The sequence below is a fragment of the Macaca mulatta genome, chromosome 1 (assembly GCF_049350105.2).
Source record: "Macaca mulatta isolate MMU2019108-1 chromosome 1, T2T-MMU8v2.0, whole genome shotgun sequence".
Lineage (NCBI taxonomy): Eukaryota > Metazoa > Chordata > Mammalia > Primates > Cercopithecidae > Macaca > Macaca mulatta.
The window spans coordinates 176,881,083-176,901,195 of NC_133406.1; the positions used below are offsets into that span (position 1 = coordinate 176,881,083).

The 20,113-nt window shown below is 45.8% G+C and overlaps 1 protein-coding gene and 1 pseudogene across 1 annotated transcript in view; one reads left to right on the top strand and one right to left on the bottom strand.

Annotated features, from left to right (window-relative positions):
• Positions 1-18,274, bottom strand: part of ROR1 (receptor tyrosine kinase like orphan receptor 1) — a 412,356-nt gene extending 394,082 nt beyond the window's left edge. Inside the window, exon 1 of the mRNA XM_015141249.3 lies at positions 17,021-18,274. Within this exon, the coding sequence (XP_014996735.1) occupies positions 17,021-17,111 (91 nt within the window). The 5' untranslated portion in view covers positions 17,112-18,274. The remainder of the gene's footprint in view (positions 1-17,020) is intronic.
• Positions 1,949-2,538, top strand: LOC697181 (large ribosomal subunit protein eL19 pseudogene; annotated as a pseudogene).
• Positions 18,275-20,113: the final 1,839 nt, after the last annotated feature.

Below are 20,113 nucleotides of genomic sequence, written 5' to 3' on the forward strand. Positions count from 1 at the left end.
TAGGAAATCCAAAGACACGGGGGCCTTTCTGGACATCTTTGCATCCAGATGGCTTGCAGGTTCAAAACGGAGAACACTTTCCCCTCTACTCATTGGGAGAAAGAAGAGAGAAAGGAAGAGCTACCCAGGGGATATTTCCCTAGTAATGAGACCTCTTTCAAAATTCCTGAGAAAAGAAAGGGAAGGGCAGAGCAACATGGAGGGAGAAAGAAGATGCTGAGGGCCAGCAGCCAGCACTCACCACCTCTATTCCCAGCCTGCAGGTGCACCGTCCCTGCGGCACAGTGCCAGGATTTTCCACACCTTCTCTCAAACACAGTCCACATGAAAAAGGAGAAAGAGGAGGACTATAAGGGACACTCTGAATTGGCTGCCAATTAAGAGCAGGGTGGCCCTAATTTATAGCAGCAAAACCCAGTTATCACAGACTCCATGTGGGAAAACAGTCCAGCTCTGGAGCTGCCCACTGCTCTCCTGCAAACAGAACACACAGCAGGTATCATTTAGTCTGATTGACTTTTTCCAGGGCTAGATGCCTCAACTGTTGGAAGAGATAGCCTGGAGATTTTCAGTTGTTCAAAGATGCATTTTTAAATTCCTAGATAGTTGCACCAAGGTAAGTTGGAGTTATCTCGGCCTCTAGGAAGGAAGAACAAAGCTTAGTAAAAGTAGAATCCATTCAACAGGCCCAGGCTCAGGAGATCCAGAACCAGACCCTACCATAAGGAGCGTCCAACCCAGTGATAGAGAAGATCCCAAAAAATAGTCATTACACAAATAAATACTCAACGACAAATTATAATGAAGGTTATTTAAGAATACAAAGTGCTAGGAGAGCACGGGAGTGGAAATCCAGTCTCACCTGTTGAGTCAGGGATGTAACATCTGTGCCAGGATAGAAGGACTGTAGCTGACGGGTAGGGGAAAAGTGCTCCTGAGGGAGGGAACAGCCCATGAAAAGCCACCATGTGCATAGGTGCCCTATGAGACTAGAGAGGGGGTTGTAGCCTGCCTGAAAGTCACGTCAGTGGATCCTTGCTTTGAAAAATATTTAGGCCGGGCACGGTGGCTCAAGCCTGTAATCCCAGCACTTTGGGAGGCCGAGACGGGCGGATCACGAGGTCAGGAGATCGACACCATCCTGGCTAACCCGGTGAAACCCCGTCTCTACTAAAAAATACAAAAAAAAACTAGCCGGGCGAGGTGGTGGGCGCCTGTAGTCCCGGCTACTTGGGAGGCTGAGGCAAGAGAATGGCTTAAACCCAGGAGGTGGAGCTTGCAGTGAGCTGAGATCCGACCACTGCACTCCAGCCTGGGCGATAGAGCAAGACTCCATCTCAAAAAAAAAAAAAAAAAAAAAAAAGAAAAATATTTAATGCGTGTCTCTTTGATTTGTGCCAGGCTCAATGTGCTGAACACTGAAGATATGTATGAGAATTAAACACCATTCCTCCTCACCCAGATCTCACAGTGCAGAGGGAGAGACAAACATATAAACAAGTAATCCCAAAAGAGAGTGAAGAGAGTGACAGTGCCTGTTTAAAGACAAAAAAAAAAAAAACCAGAGAGGAAGGATGGGTGGTTCTTCCCTCCTCCTGATTCAAATGCAAAACCACAGTCCACTGTTGTGCCCCCACCCTCCTACTCCTCCACTCTGTTTCTTTAGGTCTTAATTTCCTGGCACCCTGTTAACCTGCCAGCTTCCTTCTAGATACCATATGTCTCTTCCTCCGTCCCTCTTTGCCATGTTCACACTGACTTATTTGCACTTTAATTTTCACATTTCAGAAAAGCTCAAAACTAATCATCGTCTTAGGTAGCACCCAGTCTCGACAGCAGGCAGTGCTCAGGTGGCCCCACTCACTGGCTTCGCCCACTCAGAAGCCACTCAATGGGAGGAATCAAGTCAGTATTAGATCACTCGCCTTTCACTGCTATGGCCACAGCCATGAATATGCTCAGGCTTCAGAAGAGGCTTGCCTTTAGGGTCCTCCACTGTGGCAAGAAGAAGGTCTGGTTGAACCCCAATGAGACCAATGAAATTGCCAAGGCCAACTCCCATCAGCAGATCCGGAAGCTGATCAAAGACGGGCTGATCATCCACAAGCCAATGACTGTCCATTCCCGGGCTCGATGCCAGGAAAACACCTTGGCCTATCGGAAGGGCAGGCACATGGGCATAGGTAAGTGAAAGGGTACAGCCAATGCCCGGATGCCAGAGAAGGTCACATGGATGAGGAGAACGAGGATTCTGCACCGGCTGCTCAAAAAATATCACGAATCTAAGAAGATTGATCGCCACACGTATCACAGCCTGTACCTGAAGGTGAAGCGGGATGTGCTCAAAAATAAGCGATTCTCATGGAACACAGCCACAAGCTGAAGGCAGACAAGGCCCTCAAGAAGCTCCTGGCTGACCAGGTTGAGGCCCAAAGGTCTAAGACCAAGGAAGCCTGCAAGCGCCGTAAAGAGTGCCTCCAGGCCAAGAAGGAGGAAATCATCGAGACCTTGTCCAAGGAGGAAGAGACTAGGAAATAAAAGCTCCCACTTTGTCTGTACATACTGGCCTCTGTGATTATACAGATCAGCCATTAAAATAAAACAAGCCTTAAAATATATATAGATATATAAATATATAGCATATATATGATATATAAATATATAGCGCATATATATGCTATATCATATATAGCATATATATGATATATAAATATATATCATATATCATATATATCATGTGATATGTAGATATATATCATATATCATATATCATGATATATATGTATCATGATATATATCATGATATATATCATATATCATATAATATGATGATATATTATATTATATATATATATATATATAAAAGATCACTCTGTCAAGCCCCACCTCCTTCAGAAAACCCTCCCAGTAATTCCAATCAGTGCCGGCCTCTCTCCTCCTTGATCCACAAAACCCACTGCCTGTAACTCCCTGTGGCACTTAATTACATTGAATTTAACAGACAGTCAACATGTTTTAGTGATTTGCACTGGTTTTGACCCTAGAGGAATTACTTAACATCTCTGAGCTTCAGTTTTCTTTTGGGAATAAAAGCATAACCTCCTTTTATAAATCCACGTGTATAAACAACACAATCAGAAGTTATCTCTGAATGGTAGGATAATGGGTGAAATGTGTTTTCATTATATATTTCTGAATTTGCTTTTAATAGAAAGAAATGTTCTCATCAGAAAAAGCAATAAAACTGCTTCCTCTTAGGTTTAAAAAAAAAGATAACATCCACTTCATTTTGTTATGAGGATTAGTGAGGTGAGGCTGTGTGCATTGTAGGGACACAATAACCTCATGAAAGCAGCGTCTACTGGCTCAGATAAGGAAACCCGAGGGAGGTGGAAAAGAGATTGGAAGGCTGTCAGACCTCTTCCGCCTCTCAGCAATGCCTGCTCTGGATATTAAGTCATTCTCTCCTACACACTAGCTTCTTTCCTGGGCTCAGACACGACCAAGGGCATCTCTCAGCTTCCCTACCCCAGAAGAGCTGCCCCTAAATCCCAAGGAAAGACTATGATTAGTGTGGGCCAGAGTAGTTCCTTTTTGGAACTGATGAAGGGTCATTTCCCAGAAGGAGGGAGTGACGGATGAGGGATCAAAATCAGGGCAATAGGCCGGGCGCAGTGGCTCACGCCTGTAATCCCAACATTTTAGGAGGCCAAGATGGGTGGATCACTTGAGGTCAGGATTTTGAGACCAGCCTGGCCAACATGGTGAAACCCATCTCTACTAAATATACAAAAATTAGGTAGGTGTGATGGCAGGTGCCTGTAATTCCAGCTACTCGGGAGGCTGAGGCTGGAGAATCGTTTGAACCCGGGAGGCAGAGGTTGCAGTGAGCTGAGATCGCACCATTGCACTCCAGCTTGGGAAACAAGAGTGAAACTCCATCAAAAAAGAAAAAAAAAAAAAAAAAAGAAGAGAAGGAAGCAAAGGAAGAAAGGAAGGAAGGGAGGGAGGGAGGGAGGGAAGGAGGGAAGGAAGGAAGGAAGGAAGGAAGGAAGGAAGGAAGGAAGGAAGGAGGGAAAGAAGGAAGGAAGGGCAATAGTTCTACAGGGAGAAAATAATATGATTCCACTACAAAATACAAAATGCCTTGCCAGGTGCTCAGTCCACAGTCAATGCTTAATACTTGACAGTAACAATTATCGCAAAGTTGTTGAGTTAAATCAGAATAAGCAGTGTGATTTAGATGGACTATGTGAGAATACTGGTGGAAGGTAGGACCACAAAAGAAGGACTGACAGAGGCTGAAACAGGCCAGGGTGCCTTCCCGGATGTGGATGCAATACAGGCTGAAGAACAAATAAGAACAGCAAGAAGAAATGAAAAGAGGAAAGAGTCTGAACTGGATATGCCAGGGAGGTAGGCCGGTGTGAGGGTAGAAATTCCTGGAAGCTTCAAGATAGGCAAAGGGCCCTAAACCAAGGGCAGGACACTGACATCGGGATCAATTCATTATTCCCATACCATTTAGGGTGTATCAGTCTTGCCTCCCCAATAAAAACAGTAAACTTCTTACAGGAGAGGATATTGCCATATTTCTCCCGCATCCCTTTCAGTTGCTAAATCAGTATTTAACCAAATGGAAGCACCAGTGACTTCTTGTTAGTTTACACAGCATGTCTCCCTTGGGCAGGTGCAGCTATGCCTCTTGGACCCCTCCTTTCCTTCCCTCCCATCCACCAGCACTCAGATCAATTGCTCTGTGTATTTGATGAGCCTGGGGGAAACCACTTTCACCCACATCCTGGGATGGCTAAGAAACTTTCTAAACCTAAGCCCTCGGGCAAAGATGTGAGAGGATTATTTGTAAAAGGTTTTGACCACCTTATCTATATAGTTTTAACCCCAATACAACCATCAAATCTGACAATTGCTCCTTAAAAAAAAAAAAAAAAAATCAAGTTGTAGCCAGCATAAGGGGGAAAATGCTTTATTCCCTGTGCCTGGTGCTTTCTTTCTGGGGAGGGAGACTAATCAGTGTTAAATCCTGGACTTTCCCTGCACCTTTACGAACTTCTCCTTGCAGGGGCCTGGAGCACAGTCCTAGGCAGCAACTTATGGATGAGCTGGGTGGCACAGACTGGGCATGCTCAGTTCAGCTCCTCCCTTCCTCAGCAGGGAAAAAGGACATTAGTTATCAAGTGTCCCCTGGGAGGCCCTGACAGCAGACTCTAACCCACTGAAGACTATCTGGTCACAGGCAAAGTTTTCAACACTTTGACTTAGGGACACCAGATGTGAGTGAGCAAAGCGCTATGAGCTGCACAGAGAAAAAGAGGGTAAATCACTAAAAAAGAGGGTAAATAAATTAAGAAATTAAATTCTTAATTTTCGAGATTAAGAACATCGTCAAAAATTGTTGCTGCTTAGGCCGGGCGCAGTGGCTCATGCCTGTAATCCCAGCACTTTGAGAGGCCGAACCAGGCAGATTACTTGAGGTCAGGAGTTCAAGATCAGCCTGGCCAACATGGTGAAACCCTGTCTCTATTAAAAATACAAAAATTAGCCAGGCATAGTGGCAGGCGCCTGTAATCCAAGCTGCTCGGGAGGCTGAGCCAGCAGAATCGCTTAAAAAACCCAGGAAGCAGAAGTTGCAGTGAGCTGAGATCGCGCCACTACACTCCAGCTTGGGCCACAGAGTGAGACTCCGTCTCAAAAAAAAGAATTCTTGCTGCTTGTTTTCAGTGGTCTACACACCACTGGTCTCCAACAGGCAATATCTTGGGACTGAAAATCCCTATACAACACACAACAGTTCTCTGAAGGGAGGAGATAAAACAGTCAGACTGGGTTACTTCTTTAAGGTAGGCATATGAAAGGCTAATACAGTCCATCACCACACTGAAAGTTCGGGTAGAAAAAAGAAAAACAGTCAGTAATCTCCAGGGGGTGTGAAAATATGTTAAAACTTTGAAATACCCCGTTGGAGTGAAATCCTAGAGGCGAGGCTATAATCTCTCTTACGGAGAGAAAGTAGAATAAGTTGCTTTCATGTACATTGTCTAAACCCATCCGGAAATGCTGTCAATTTCCCATGAAGAACAGATAAAAGCCTTTCAAAGATATCTAGGATTTCAGGCAGCATGTTCTATTTTTACCTTATGATGTTTAACCTTCACAGAGCATAAGAAAGTCCCTGCCCTTGAGAAACATTAATATAATTATAACCTAAGACTTTCAGGTGCTAAGAAAGTCCACGTCAGAGATAACTGTACTATAAAATCATGCCTAACAAGGTGCTGAGAACTAGCAATTTTGCCCTATCCCATCTGTGAAAAATCTTAAAGGAAGAATTGCTGCTCTCCATTCAATTCAGAGGTGTAGCTTCGATCACACACCAACCACCAACTGTGGCCCAGGCACTGTGCCAAACACTGCCCATGGTCCTTCCTCCTCTGTCAAGGCAGGCGCCATTATGGCTCCCATTTTACAGGTGCGGAAAGCCAGTCTCAGGGGTTACATAGTTTGCTGACCTGGCGGAGCAGTCGTGATCCTAGTCCATCTGATGCCAAAGTCCTTCTCTTTCTGGCTCCTCTCCCTGCCACAATCACCAACCACTTAGGAAAATCCTATTTTTAAGTAACTTCTCTGTCTTTTTGCAAGTAAATTTTCTTAGGTTGCAGAAATCCCAGAGCCAGGTCCCATCTACCAATGTCTTTCTTTTTTTTTTTTTTTTTTTTTTTTTTTTTTTTGAGACGGAGTCTCGCTGTGTCTCCCAGGCTGGAGTGCAGTGGCGCGATCTCGGCTCACTGCAAGCTCCGCCCCCCGGGTTCACGCCATTCTCCCGCCTCAGCCTCCCAAGTAGCTGGGACTACAGGCGCCCGCTACCACGCCCGGCTAGTTTTTTTTTTTTTTGTATTTTTAGTAGAGACGGGGTTTCACCATGTTAGCCAGGATAGTCTCGATCTCCTGACCTCGTGATCCACCCGCCTCGGCCTCCCAAAGTGCTGGGATTACAGGCTTGAGCCACCGCGCCCGGCCCTACCAATGTCTTTCAACTGTTTCTAAAGACAACGGCTATTTGAAGATTTTATGGATGAAAAAAAGTGAAAATCAGGCAAATTCACCTGCTGGTGAAACAGTAGTGAAAATTGTCATATATCAGTATATTAGAGGCACAAATTCCAAACAAATGTAGTCTTTTAGAGCAGAAAGTTCAATGGGCCCTAAGTCAAAGGGGCTGGGTTTTAGACGGGCTCTGACAGCTACAGAATGACCTTGTGTGAGCTGCCAAACTCACACAAGGGAGAGAGAAATAAATCCTATTTAACTGTATTTTTTGGAAAATTAAAGGTAATACTGTATATAAAATGATTTTGTAAGCTGCAAAGCCCTATACAAATGGAGGATTTAATTATAATTATTTTGACTCAGCTATTTGGCTGGGATCTTACAGAGAATTTTAATCATCAGACAGAGTTTAAAAAAAAAAAAAAAAACTACAATGCAGTTTGGCATAATAATGATTAGGAACAAAACCCAAGCCTTAGGATATGTAGGTTCAAATCCTAGTTTTCCCATTTAACTCTCTGTGTGGTCTTGGGCAGGTTACTTACCTTCTCTGTGCTTCAGTTTCCTTATCTGGAAAATGGGGATATCATGGAACACACTGAGCACCCTGCCACATGCATTGTGAGTGTTCAAGGCAGCCAGTGAGAGGCCTGGTCAGGATTAATCTGCTTCTAAAGCCCACATACTCTTGCTCTGCTGTGCACCTTTTCAACAGACATGTGGCCATTGGAAGAGTAAGTAGTTGTGTAGTTACCAAATGGAAGGGAAGACACCAAGACAGTTGCTCTTGTATCTTCTCCCATTTGCCCTTATCCTGGCTTTTAGACTGGATTCTGCTTTGGGCATGGTAGAGGATTCACAGAGGTGTGGAGCTGGAGAGAATCAAGATGCCGAATAGTGAACTATAATGCTCCTAGAACTCTGGCTTACCTCATAGGGTTGCCCTGAAGACTATGCAAGTTAAAACACTTAAAGAACTTAGAATAGTACTTGGCCCACAGTATGCTCAGTGTGTTAATTATTAGTATACTATTATTATTTTCACCAAGCAGACAAGAGGGGGCAATAGAATTAAGTAGCCTGCACTATAAGACAAAACAGCTGCATTAGAGAGAATAAGACACAATCATATACCTTTGACAAGCAGCCCTGAAAAGCACCACATTTTTAACTCCCTGGGACACCCTTTGGGAAGAAAGAGAAGTCTTCAGGCTCCCACTGAAACTGCTTCCTTCTCTCTCCTCCTCCACCCTTCATATGCTAAAAACACAACAGGCTTCATTCAACACTGTCTTTCTTTTCTTCACTCTCCTATCCCCTGGAGATCAGCTTCATTCCACAGTGAAGGCCTGGTTTAAGAACCCAGGATAGTCTCAGCAAGTCCCTGGAGACCTCAGAGCAGCTGCAGACTGCTATGGAACTCCAGCCCTTTTCCAGGAGTGGAATGTCTAACTCCTCTTCTCCTCTCCCATCCTTCAATCCCACACCCTCTCAATCCTTCCTACAAGGCTCACATCATATCCCACTTCCTCCCGAAAGACCTCTCCCTTCTCGGGATTCTGCATACATAATTGCCCACTCTGTACTCACTGGCTGTATTAAGTGCCTATTTTGTTGCCCCTAAAAGGTAAACTCCCCAATGGATGGAGCCCCAGGCTCTGCGTGAAGTGGTCAGACACAAACCTGGTTTCCTATTTTATTCCATCTAAAAATGCTGGCCCTAACCCACTAAGTTGATCTCACCATACAATATGATTTACAACCTCATGTTAGTTAACATTAGCAGCTGTAACAAAACAAACAAACAAACAAAAAAAACAACAACAACAAAAAACACCTCAAAATCTCAGCCTTAACAATAGACATTTGTTTTTGGTTCACGTAAGACCTAAACAAGTGTGGGTTCCACCATACAGTGATTAAGGGAGAGTCTGAGGCTCTTTCCATGTTGTGACACTTTCAACACATGACTTCTAAGGTTGCCAACCCACCGAAGAAGGATCAGAGCGATTCTGCCTGGGGAGTTTTTTATGGGTCAAGCCTACAAGTGACAAAAATTACCTCCAACTTCATTTCATTGGCTAGTATTTAGTCACATGGCTTCACTTAACTGTGAGAAAGCTGAGAAATGTTGTCTAGTCATGTGACCAGAAGAGATGGAAACATATTTGGTGATCAGCTAGCAATCTCTGCCATAAATCTGCCGTTTGAAAAACCCTCCAAGGCAACGGAATAAACCTATTCAACTTTACATCTCCAGTAAGACTATCAGAATATTTGGTTCACTGTAAGTGCATAGAAAATGTATGATCAATGAACGAATGAGGGCAGGTGGTAAATCCTGGCCAGAGTTCTAGGAGCCCTGTAGTTCATGATGAGACATCTTGATTCTCTCCAACCCCATGCCTATCGAAATCCCCTTCCGTACCCAAAGCAGAGTCCAGTCCTAAAAGCCAGGATTAGGGCAGGTGGCTAATATACCAGAGCAACTGTATTGGTGTTTTCCCTTTCATTTGGTGACTGCACAGTTACTTACTCTTCCAACAACCACATGTCTGTTAAAAAAGTGCACAGGGGAGCAAGAGTACATGGGTTTTAGAGGCAGATAAATCCTGATCAGGCCTGTCACTGGCTACAGAACTATAGCAGAGCACTCACTGAGCACTCACTCAGCACAGTCTGAGTGTGTTCCATGAATTATTTCATTGACTCTTCACAATAAGTCTGTGAAGGAGGCACTCATGTTCTTCCTCTGACCCTCTAATCCCCTGAGAATTAATGTATTCTTCCCCATGTTCCCACAGCATTTTTTCCACAACCCTTTCCTGTAATTCACTTGTGGGAGAGATAGTTGCGTGTGGAGGTAACATATCTGCTCATTGGTGTCTCCCCAATCACCCCTTAAGGATAACAAAAAGAGCATACACCTGAGAGTCAAAATACCTAGATTCAAATCCCAAATCCCAACTTAATAATTGTATGAATTTGGCTGAGATACTTACCTTCCTGAGCCTCGATTTTCTTATCTGTAAAATAGGATCAGAAGTCCAAACTCCAAGGAATGCTGAGAAGCGTAAATTTAATAGCTTTTAAAAAATGATACCTGGCATATAGCAGGTGCTGAAAAACGTGAGAATTGTTCTCCTTCTCTCTCCTTGAGGGCAAAGGTAATATTTTATTCCTGGACACGAATACTGTATCTTTCATGTGATAAATATATAATAAATGTTAGTTGAAATATACTGAGTGATAAGCTTCACTGTTGAAAAATAAAATAACAAACCCAATCTCTGCTTTGTCTTTAGAAGTCCTCTTTATCACCCCTCCCCCTTCCCACACACTTCATTACTCTTCTCTCTTTGGGTAACATGAACTTTTTTTCTTCTACACAGAAAATTTAAATGGCAAACAGAGCACCTCAGGATCCTTTCCTCCGGCCATTATCCTTCTCTTTCAAGTTGTGCTCAGCAAGATTATTTGGATATTGGAGCTAAAAACGGTCAGATTACAAGTGGAGGTCCCTGAAATGTAACATTCCCCATTGTAGGATTCTGGAATTACACCGAGCACCCGCACCCGGGAGGGGTTGCTCTTCCCCCAAAGAGCTTGCTGTTCTGAAAAAAGCCTTTGTTTTAAGGCTTTGCAAAACTGCACTGTGGAATCCCCTCCATCCAGGTCCCCAGCACTGGCCTGGGTACTGCTCAGATCTAGAGCGTCTGCAAGCTCCCTATAAAACAAAACACTCTGGAGTCCTAAAACCTTGTAAAAGTTGCTATTCTCTGAGCTTTGGTGCTACCTTGCAGCAGGACCATCGTTTTGAAGCCAAATTTTCAGATTTCTCCAATAAGCCCTTGATAATGATGGTGGGAATGGGTGAAGCCAGGGAATGGGTGAAGCCAGGCTAAGGCCCTTCTGTTTAAGAAAGAGGCCTTGAAGACTTGAGTGTTTCTCAACTGGGGCCAGATTTGCCAGGGTCTGGTCCTCACTGGGACCTTGAGTGGCTGTCCCACTACACAGCACTCTAATAAATCCCCGCCTCCTCAGCCTACAACCACAGTTGTCCACCAAGATGCAAGATAACATACTTCATGTTCACTAAGTCCATGGTGCTGTGTTAGGTGCTATAGGTTCATAACATTCTTTTATTCTCACAAAACGCCCCAGTAAGCCACATATTATTGCTAGTCCCATTTTACAGATAAGAAAACAGAGGCTCGAAAGGTTAGGTAACTTTGCCCAAGAAGGCAACAAAGCCCCAATTCAAACTCCCATTCCCTATCAGGCTCAAATCCCATTCTATTTCCGTTACTCCATGCCACCTCTTTAAACAGCTATCAAAGGAAGTCCATCCTATATAGAAATACTTAAAAAAAGAAAAAGTTTGGACTGTTGATCTTTTAGCCCCCTTCTTTCTCTTAAAAAAAAAAATCTATGATTCTATGGAGAGAAGGGGGAAAAGGAAATGTAAGGAGGCCAAACATTATGAGGCTTGGCTTATCAGTATTTCTTAACAGCTTTTGGATCAAGACTCTACAAAACCTTATTTATGGACAGACAGTTACTGTTAAGCAGAGCCTTTTTATACAACCTTTTCATCTGAGGATGTTGTAGCCTTCTGCTGCCTTTCTATTAGTGAGAGATGAGGTGTGAAATTTGCTGGCCCTGCCAAGATTATCCCATTAAATTATCTGCCCTCTTCCAATGTAATTCACTAAGGGGCAACTGTTTGAGACTCAGGCGCTATGGATGTCCATGCCTGGGTGTTCTGGGAGGTGCGGCTGGGGACGGGGGGATGAAGGAAAAAGTTCAGGTGGTGGTAGCATCCCAATGACATAACACTAATCCACGTTTCACTGCCTTACCAAAATAAAGTGGATGCCACAATTATCCCATTCCTAAACAAACTGAAAACCCCAACCAAGCTTACTGCAACAAAGAGAGAGCCTTTTTACTGCTGTTTATTTTTATTTTGTATTCGTTAGCTTTTTAGATATTCCTGGCATGCAAGTCAGTCTCCGTGTAACAAGCAGCTGCATTTAGTTAAGGATTTTCGAAGAGTTGCCCCCATCCCCTCCCCCTTCAACTCCAGAGAACTTTCTCAGACTCTCCTTTCTCTTCGAGTGTCTACAGAACAGTCTCTACTGTCACACCCCAGGGAATGGGTGAAGCCAGGCTAAGGCCCTTCTGTTTGAGGAAGAGGCCTTGAAGACTTGAGTGTTTCTCAGGTGGGGCTGGATTTGCCAGAGTCTGGTCCTCACGGGGACCTTGAGCTGGCAAGCCAGCTGTCCCACTAGACAGCACTCTAATAAATCCCTGCCTCCTCAGCTTACAACCACAGTTGTCCACCAAGATGCAAATACAAAGGCACTTCATCACAATATACCTCATTGATAGATGGAAAAAACTGGCAAGCACACTTCTCTAACCACATCGAAGTTGAAGCTCACTACAAAACTATAATTCTTCCAGAACCAGAGATCCAGGCCATCCAACAAGGTGCTTCCAGTCTGTCTCTGAGTTTCAGCAAGACCGTCTTAGGGAACTCCAGCACCGGAAGGAAAATTGAAATTGGCTGTCTTCAATAATTTCTTATAACCTCTAGATTATGGCTAAGCAAGCTTCCCTTTGCTGCTGTTGGAAAACCTTGGGAAATACCACCTTTGTTCCATACATTAAAAGAATATAAATTGTAAGAATTAAACAAGGAGAGAATGTCTAGGGCAGCCATTAAGGTAAGAGCATGAACTGTTAGCGCTTATAAGCCCAGCAATGCCACTTTTTAGCAGCGTAAGAAAGTAACTTAACCTCTGTGTGCCTAAGTTTACCCGTCCGTAAAATGAGCTATGCCATCTCCCTTACGGGGTTGTTGTGAGGATTCAGTGAGTTAACACTTGCAAAAGGCTTAGAAGAGTGATTGGCCCATTGTAAGGATTAAATAAGTGTTTGTTAACTAAACTGTACAAATTGCATCTCAGAATGCTTGGATTCAGAGACATATTTTCTTCCTTGAGGTCACAAGGACTTGGCACCATTCTTCAGCTTTTCTCAGGCCCAGTTAACAGCCTGCCTGGTGGAAGGGAAACTGGGGAGGTGAGAAGTAGAGGCTCCATGGAGTGTGCTAACCTGGGATAAGGCCTAGAACTGGCCACCAACACTCAACCCCTTTCAACCTCCCCAGAAAGGCAACCCATTGCCTCAGGCATCAAACACTCCAAGTCAGCAGTTCCTATTTTTCAAGGGTTGACATTTTTCTTGGAAAATATAGCTATAGCTATAAATACAGAACGGTAAAAATGCACATAAAGGCCGGGCGCAGTGGCTCAAGCCTGTAATCCCAGCACTTTGGGAGGTCGAGACCGGTGGATCACGAGGTCAGGAGATCGAGACCATCCTGGCTAACACGGTGAAACCCCGTCTCTACTAAAAAAATACAAAAAACTAGCCGGGCGAGGTGGCGGGCGCCTGTAGTCCCAGCTACTCGGGAGGCTGAGGCAGGAGAATGGCGTGAACGCGGGAGGCGGAGCTTGCAGTGAGCTGAGATCTGGCCACTGCACTCCAGCCTGGGCGACAGAGCAAGACTCCGTCTCAAAAAAAAAGAAAAAAAAATGCACATAAAATTGTGAATATTATTTCTGGGAGTTCACATATCCTTCATTTCATGTACCCCAAGTTAATTTCATGCACTCACCTCTAGGCTGGGTGCTCTTCTCCAGTACTTTACATGCATGACCTCACTTCAATCTCATAACACTCTTGTAAGGCTCAGGAAAACTAATTGACATACCCATTATACAACAGAGAAAAGATTCAAATCCAGGTCTGTTAAATGCCAAAGCCTGTGCTTGTAACCATTTAGCTTTACTGTCAAGTTCTGCTATACTACACTTCTTTCATACTAGAAGATGGGACAAGAAAAGGAAAAATCCTTGAAAATATGCTATGTTGCATTTTTACTAAGCAAAGCATATATCAGAATTTTGCATACAACCAGAAAAGTTATTCTCCATTCATTCAACAAAGATCTATGGACCACTTACTATGTATGTGTATATATACATATGCTGTCTATCTGTACATACACATTTACATCAAAGTACATATAGCTTACAAAGTGTTCCATTCTCCATAGGATGCTGTGTAAAATTTTCAGAAATATTTGAAATGGGGTAGATGTTCACCATCAAACCACCGGCCAAACCTGATACTAATTTCAGAGCAAGTGACACTTTCAGAAACTTTCCAAAAGTCTAACAGGGAGCCTATGCTCACGATACAGAAGAAAAAGGATGCTATGGGGCAAAGCTGACCCTTCACTAATTATCAGGCAGATAATCTCAGGCATCAGAGTAGCAAAACAGCCTACCATGCACGCTGAATCTATATTGGAAATTAAATATTTCCAAAACTGAAGGAGGCAATTTGACTACACCCTTTGCCCATCCCACCTTGGTGAGGCTCCCCCAAGTCAGCCAGGGAGGATTTTCAGGCATCTCTAATAAAGTTGGGACTAGGGGACTTGGGCTGTCAGTGTTTTCACCGGAAAATCTCATAGTCTTAATGCCCTCGAGAGACTTCTATTCTAAAAGTACAAACAAACGCCTATTTAAATGGCAACGGAAGGTTTACAAAATGATAGCAAACACAGTAGCAGGCCACTTCCCTCTGGCTCCGAGCAGCCAAATCACAGAATCTACAAGATTCTGAGAAAGGCCAGTTACGTTCCTAGTGCCCTGGGCTTGGGTGCAGTTATAAGGTAAGCTTCAGGTTCCTAAAGAAATTGAGCTTTGCCTAGGGAGGGGGTAGATGAGAAATCAACAATGGACAGACCAGAAAAAAATAAATTTAAAGGTTTTCTTCTGGCTAACAAAATAGAAGAATGATGGGAGAAATGTTTTGTATCTTTTTAAATAAATACATGAAACATATCTCCCCTTAAGCTGATTTCCTGAGCCACTGGCTGGGCTACCTTAGGAATCTTGAGTCCAAGAGGAGAAAGTGAATGTGAGTTCTAGCAGAAGTGTTGACCCCAGAGAGAAGATCAGACATTCACAGAAATGCAAAGGGATGCATAAAACAACAAATAAGACAATAATAACAGATTTGAGCTCATTACTAAAGAGTATGGAATAGGCAATACCTTTTTTAAACAACTCTAAAAGGCTGTAAACAGTTAAAGGAGACAGAATTGGGGTGGCTGCTGATAACAAGGGTGTCTTACAGTGAGCAAAATCAATGCAGGGACATTTATTTAAAGGCAAGTGACCCCCACCCCCACAAGGGGCCATGATCTAAAAGCAACCATTGTTGAAAGGTGAAGTACAAAGTAAAGGAGTCCACAGAGGAAATAACTGAATTAATCAAAGCCCCAAGCCAGGAGTCCCACCTTAGTTAAAATCACCCTGCTTATCTCCACCTCAATTTGCTGGGCAACCCAACTTGAGAAGGATGTTTACATTACGTAGGCAGCATGGCCCATTTTTACTTTTCACCCAGGTGTTGTGGCGCAGGGCCAGATGTTTGGCATCACCAAGCAAAACATCTATGTGACCAAGCTGTTTACATTTCATTAGGATTTTTCATCAGGAAGGTGCATTCCCTGCTGATGTACATCTTAATTACAATTAGGAGCTCTATTTACCCCCAGGAGCTTCCAGATTAGCACGACCACATTATAGGATCCGTTTCAGAAATCATCCTCAGAAAATGCTACTCTAGCTTCCAAAAACCATCTCCAAGAAATCAAAATTTACACACAACTTCCTTCCAGAGCGTGTTTTCTACCAAGAAAGTCAGCTAACTTTTAGTAAAAACTAATTCTGTATTCGTAGTCTATGTAGTGAATACATCTTTTTCCTCTCAACTGCTAAGTAGCGCAGAGCCTTTTCTTTTCCTAAACAGTGCTAACTTAAAAATGAAAGATGCATGATAAAAGAGCAGAGACCTAGTTATCCGCTCAGGTTTGGGGCTGGGAGTGGGGGAGGGCAAAATCCAAAGGCTCCTCACCCCCTCAAGTGATGCATGTTAAAAGTGAGGCCCGAGACCCCGGAGACTTTAATCAACTTTCCCCCTCCAACCTCCAAAGAATGAATCAGTTGTCTCCACAGGCTCAGCCGGGCTCTTCCCTCTTATTGTGTACCGGCCCAGACGCAGCAAGGACCCCAGCTTCCCGCAGCGAACTAAGACGCTCGGGCTTGCGGTGAAGTCTTTCTCTAACCGTTGCGATTGTCTTTGGAGATTACCAAAATCAAGTATGCATTAGATGGCTTTTCCCCCTCTTGTTTGTAACACGCACACACACGCGCGAGCGCGCGCGCGTGCACACCCAAAGCACTTTGGAGCCGCAGGCCGCCTCTGACAGCACACTTTGCACAAAGTGGCAGCGGCTGCAGCGGCGCACAAGTTTTGGCCTCTATGGTGACCCTCGGGAGGGCCGGAGGGCCGGGGGCTGTGGCGATGCGAGGCCGCCTGAGCCCCAGGAGGACAGGGCTTTTGTTTGCGTCGATCCGAGAGCCGCCTGTGCTCTGGCGGGCACCACTGAAAATCCGAACTCCCTCCTGGACCGCGCCTTCAGGGCCGGCTCGCAACTTGAGGGCAGGATAGACTTGCCTCAACACCGGCTGGGTCGCGCTAGGGGTTCGGGGAGACAAGGGGGGACGCCATGCACAGAAGTGCCCCGATCACCCCCAGCACCCCCAAACCCCTCCACGCTTCCTGACAGCGCTGACAAACGCTGCTGCGCGCCGAGGAACGAGTCCCTGGGCGCGCCCCGGCCCGCCGCAGGGATCTGGGGCAAACCCTGGCCTGGCGGCGCCGGCGAGCCCCGTGGCGGGTGGCCGGACGCGCCCCGGGGCCAGCGCGGCGCTTCCTGCGTGTCCCGCGCCCGGCTGGCCGACGGAAGGGTGGCCAAGGGTCAGGGGGTGGGGGCGGGAGGGGACCGGCGGGCGCCTCTTACCTTGGGCAGCAGCCCCGCGTGCGGCCAGCAGAAGCGCGGCCAGCAGCGCCAGGAGCGGCGGGCGCGTCCCGCGGCGGCGCGGCCGGTGCATTCCTCCTCTCGCGGCGGCGGCGGCGGCGGCGACGGCTCCCAGGCCGCGCGCAGAACATCCACGGGCTCTCTCCCGGCTCCCGGCCGCCTCTTCCCGGCCGCTGGCGCTCGCAGGACGCCGGGGGCGTCTGCAAAGCTCTTTGTGCCTCTAACCTGCTCCCTCGCCTCCGCCCGGCCGCCTCTGGATGCCGCGAGCGCGATCCCTCCCCAGCCCTGTGGCTGCAACCTCGCCTGGGCCGGCGGGTCAGTCCCAGGCTGTCCGGGTCGCACCAGTGGGCGTTGAGTCGCCCCGGCTCGGACTCCGAGAAGAGAGCACCCTGCGCCCAGGGGCTGCCGTCCCGGGGCTCCCTAGGCGGCGGCGGTGGCGGCTGCTCCCGCTCTCCACGCTCCCTCTCTCGCTCAACTTGTCACTTTCCACCAACTCTCCAGCCCAGCGCCCCAGCCCCGACCAATGGGAGACGCGGCCCAGGCCGGCGACCCAGCGCCCTCTGCTGCCGCCTCTCAACGCCCGCACCCTCCCCGACTTCGCAGAAAGCGGTCGCGGCTCCCGCGTCAAGGGCACGCTCCCTCCCTTCCCCCACACGCCTCAAACTCGCCACCGAGTTTGGGGGACCTTCGAGGCTACTTGACAGAAGGGGAAACCGAGGCTCAGAGACTCTTATCCGGGATCTCAAGCCAGTTCGTGGCTGGACGACAGGAGACCCAGGTTCTAGCGGCGTCAGCTCTGTCACTGTTAGCTGTGTGACTCCGGGTAATGGAACATTTATTGCTATCATACAATTTCCCTTTTGATTTCTTCTTGGACCCAAGAGTTGAGAGAGTTCTTACACAAGTAATTTATACTTCGCCTTTTTGTGTTTAATTTGTAGTTTCACTGAATTCAATGTCATCCGTACCGCCTCCTGGCAAGATTTATTGAGGATTATCTGTGGTTATTTTTGTCAATGTCCCATGGTTTCTTGAAAGAAGGTGTTTCTGTCTTCCGAATGTGAAGATAGAATATTGTATCGATTTTATCTTCTTTATATTTATATTCATTATTTTTTCAGGCCTTCTGAATCTTTGCATGTTTGTGTGTGTGTGTGTGTGTGTGTGTGTGTGTGTGTGTGTGTGTGTGTCTAACTGCTCTGCCATGAGCCAAGGGATCATTAAAGACCTCTACAATGAGTGTGTTTTTGTCCATTTCTCCTGGTTTAACTTTATGGATTTTGTAATTCATAAATACCCATAATGATTTGACTTTCCCTGTCGAGACTGCCTTTGATCATAAAAAGTGGTGAGCGCCTGCTGTTTTCAGCGCTCTGCTCTAGGCTCTGAAGATGCAAGGGTAATAGGACACCTGTCAGTCTTGCTCTGGAGGAACAGGAAGAAGCCCATAGTCTATCAATAATCACATGGCCACTTACTAAATACCTCCTGTTTGCCTTGTGTTTTATATGCATTTGCTCACAAATCCTCCACTGACACTAAAAAGAGTCACTAAAAGTATATACTTCTTAGCTGTTTTACATATATTATCCCCATATTACAGTTTTAGAAATTGAAACTCAAAGGGAAAGTAAATGACTTGCCCACAGTCACACAGACATGGGGCAGCCAAGCCAGCACTCAGGCTGTTTCCACTGAGAGAGCTAAAAGCCTGTAACCAGAGCCTGGCACATGATAAGCACTCACTCGGGGGTTGTTGCTGTTGCAGTAGCCTCTAAGAACCCAGCTTTAGGGTTTTAAAAGGAACAGTCACTTCGTGGAGGGCAAGGACTCTGTCTCAATCATCTAGGTATCTTACTGGCCTCTAACAGTACCTGGAATGCAATAGGAGCTCAATTAATGAGCAAAGGTTAGGTCACCATTTGGAAAATATTAATTTTTCATCATATTTGTTTTGTAGGGGTGCACAGAGGAGGGACAAAATTTCATCTATACTCCTTGGCACCAGGAAAAGCAGATCCCTGAGAGCTGAGACATTAGAAGGGGGGAAAAAATGCAGCCCAAAGTATGTCCCAGCAGGTCATGGACTCCAGACTCCCAGCCCTTTGCCTTCAGGCAGGTGAATGACTAACCCATGCAGGACAAACAGTCACTTATTCTCCTCCAGGACTTCATGGCAGGAGCTGTGTTGGTAGCTTTCCTCCTTTCTATCGCTCTGACCCAAGGTCAAAAAATGATAGACAGAGAGGCCTTGGGTCAACCAGTTCATCACCTACATTGATCTGTCCCCCAAATTTCTCTGCCTGAGATCTATTCAATCCTGTCCCAATTATCTCGCTTCTTGCCTGAGGAACTTACTGCACAAGATTCTCTTGTTGGGAAACAGTCTTTGATGGTCAGTCTTAGTATATCACAGCCCAGAAATCAGAGGATACTCAGTCACACTGCACAGTGCTGGGCAGTCCTCTGTTGTCTACAGTCAATACACACAGTTGTCAGGCAAGGAGCCTTTCTCATCTACCCACCCTGCCCCCAGCCCCCACCCTGTAACTCCTAGGCCCAGGTATCTTAGGTAACAGATGGCTGCCAGTGCTGAGTATACAGAACTTAATGGCACTTTTATCAGTACTTAACCTTCCAGGAACTTAATCACAGAATCATAGACATAAGGAATGTGAGACCTGGAAAGGGCTTTGGAAATTAACTAGTACACCCCCCTGAACATTTTATACAGGAGAAATGTGGAACTCAGGAGGGTGAAACCGCCTTGCCCAAGGTCACAAAGCTGGCCAGAGCCAAAACTAGGACCCAGACCTGCCAGTCCAGACCCGGGTAGGGACCATCATTAAGTCATCCCAGATTCCTTCAGTTTAGCTATAGCACACACGTTTCCAAAGAAAAGGTTAGAAGTGGCCTGGTGTGGTGGCTCACGCCTGTAATCCCAACACTTTGGGAGGCCAAGGTGGGTTAATTGCTTCAGATCGGGAGTTCAAGACTGTCCTGGCCAACATAGTGAAACCCCATCTCTACAAAAAAATATAAAATATTAACCGGGCATGGTGGTGCACCTGTAAT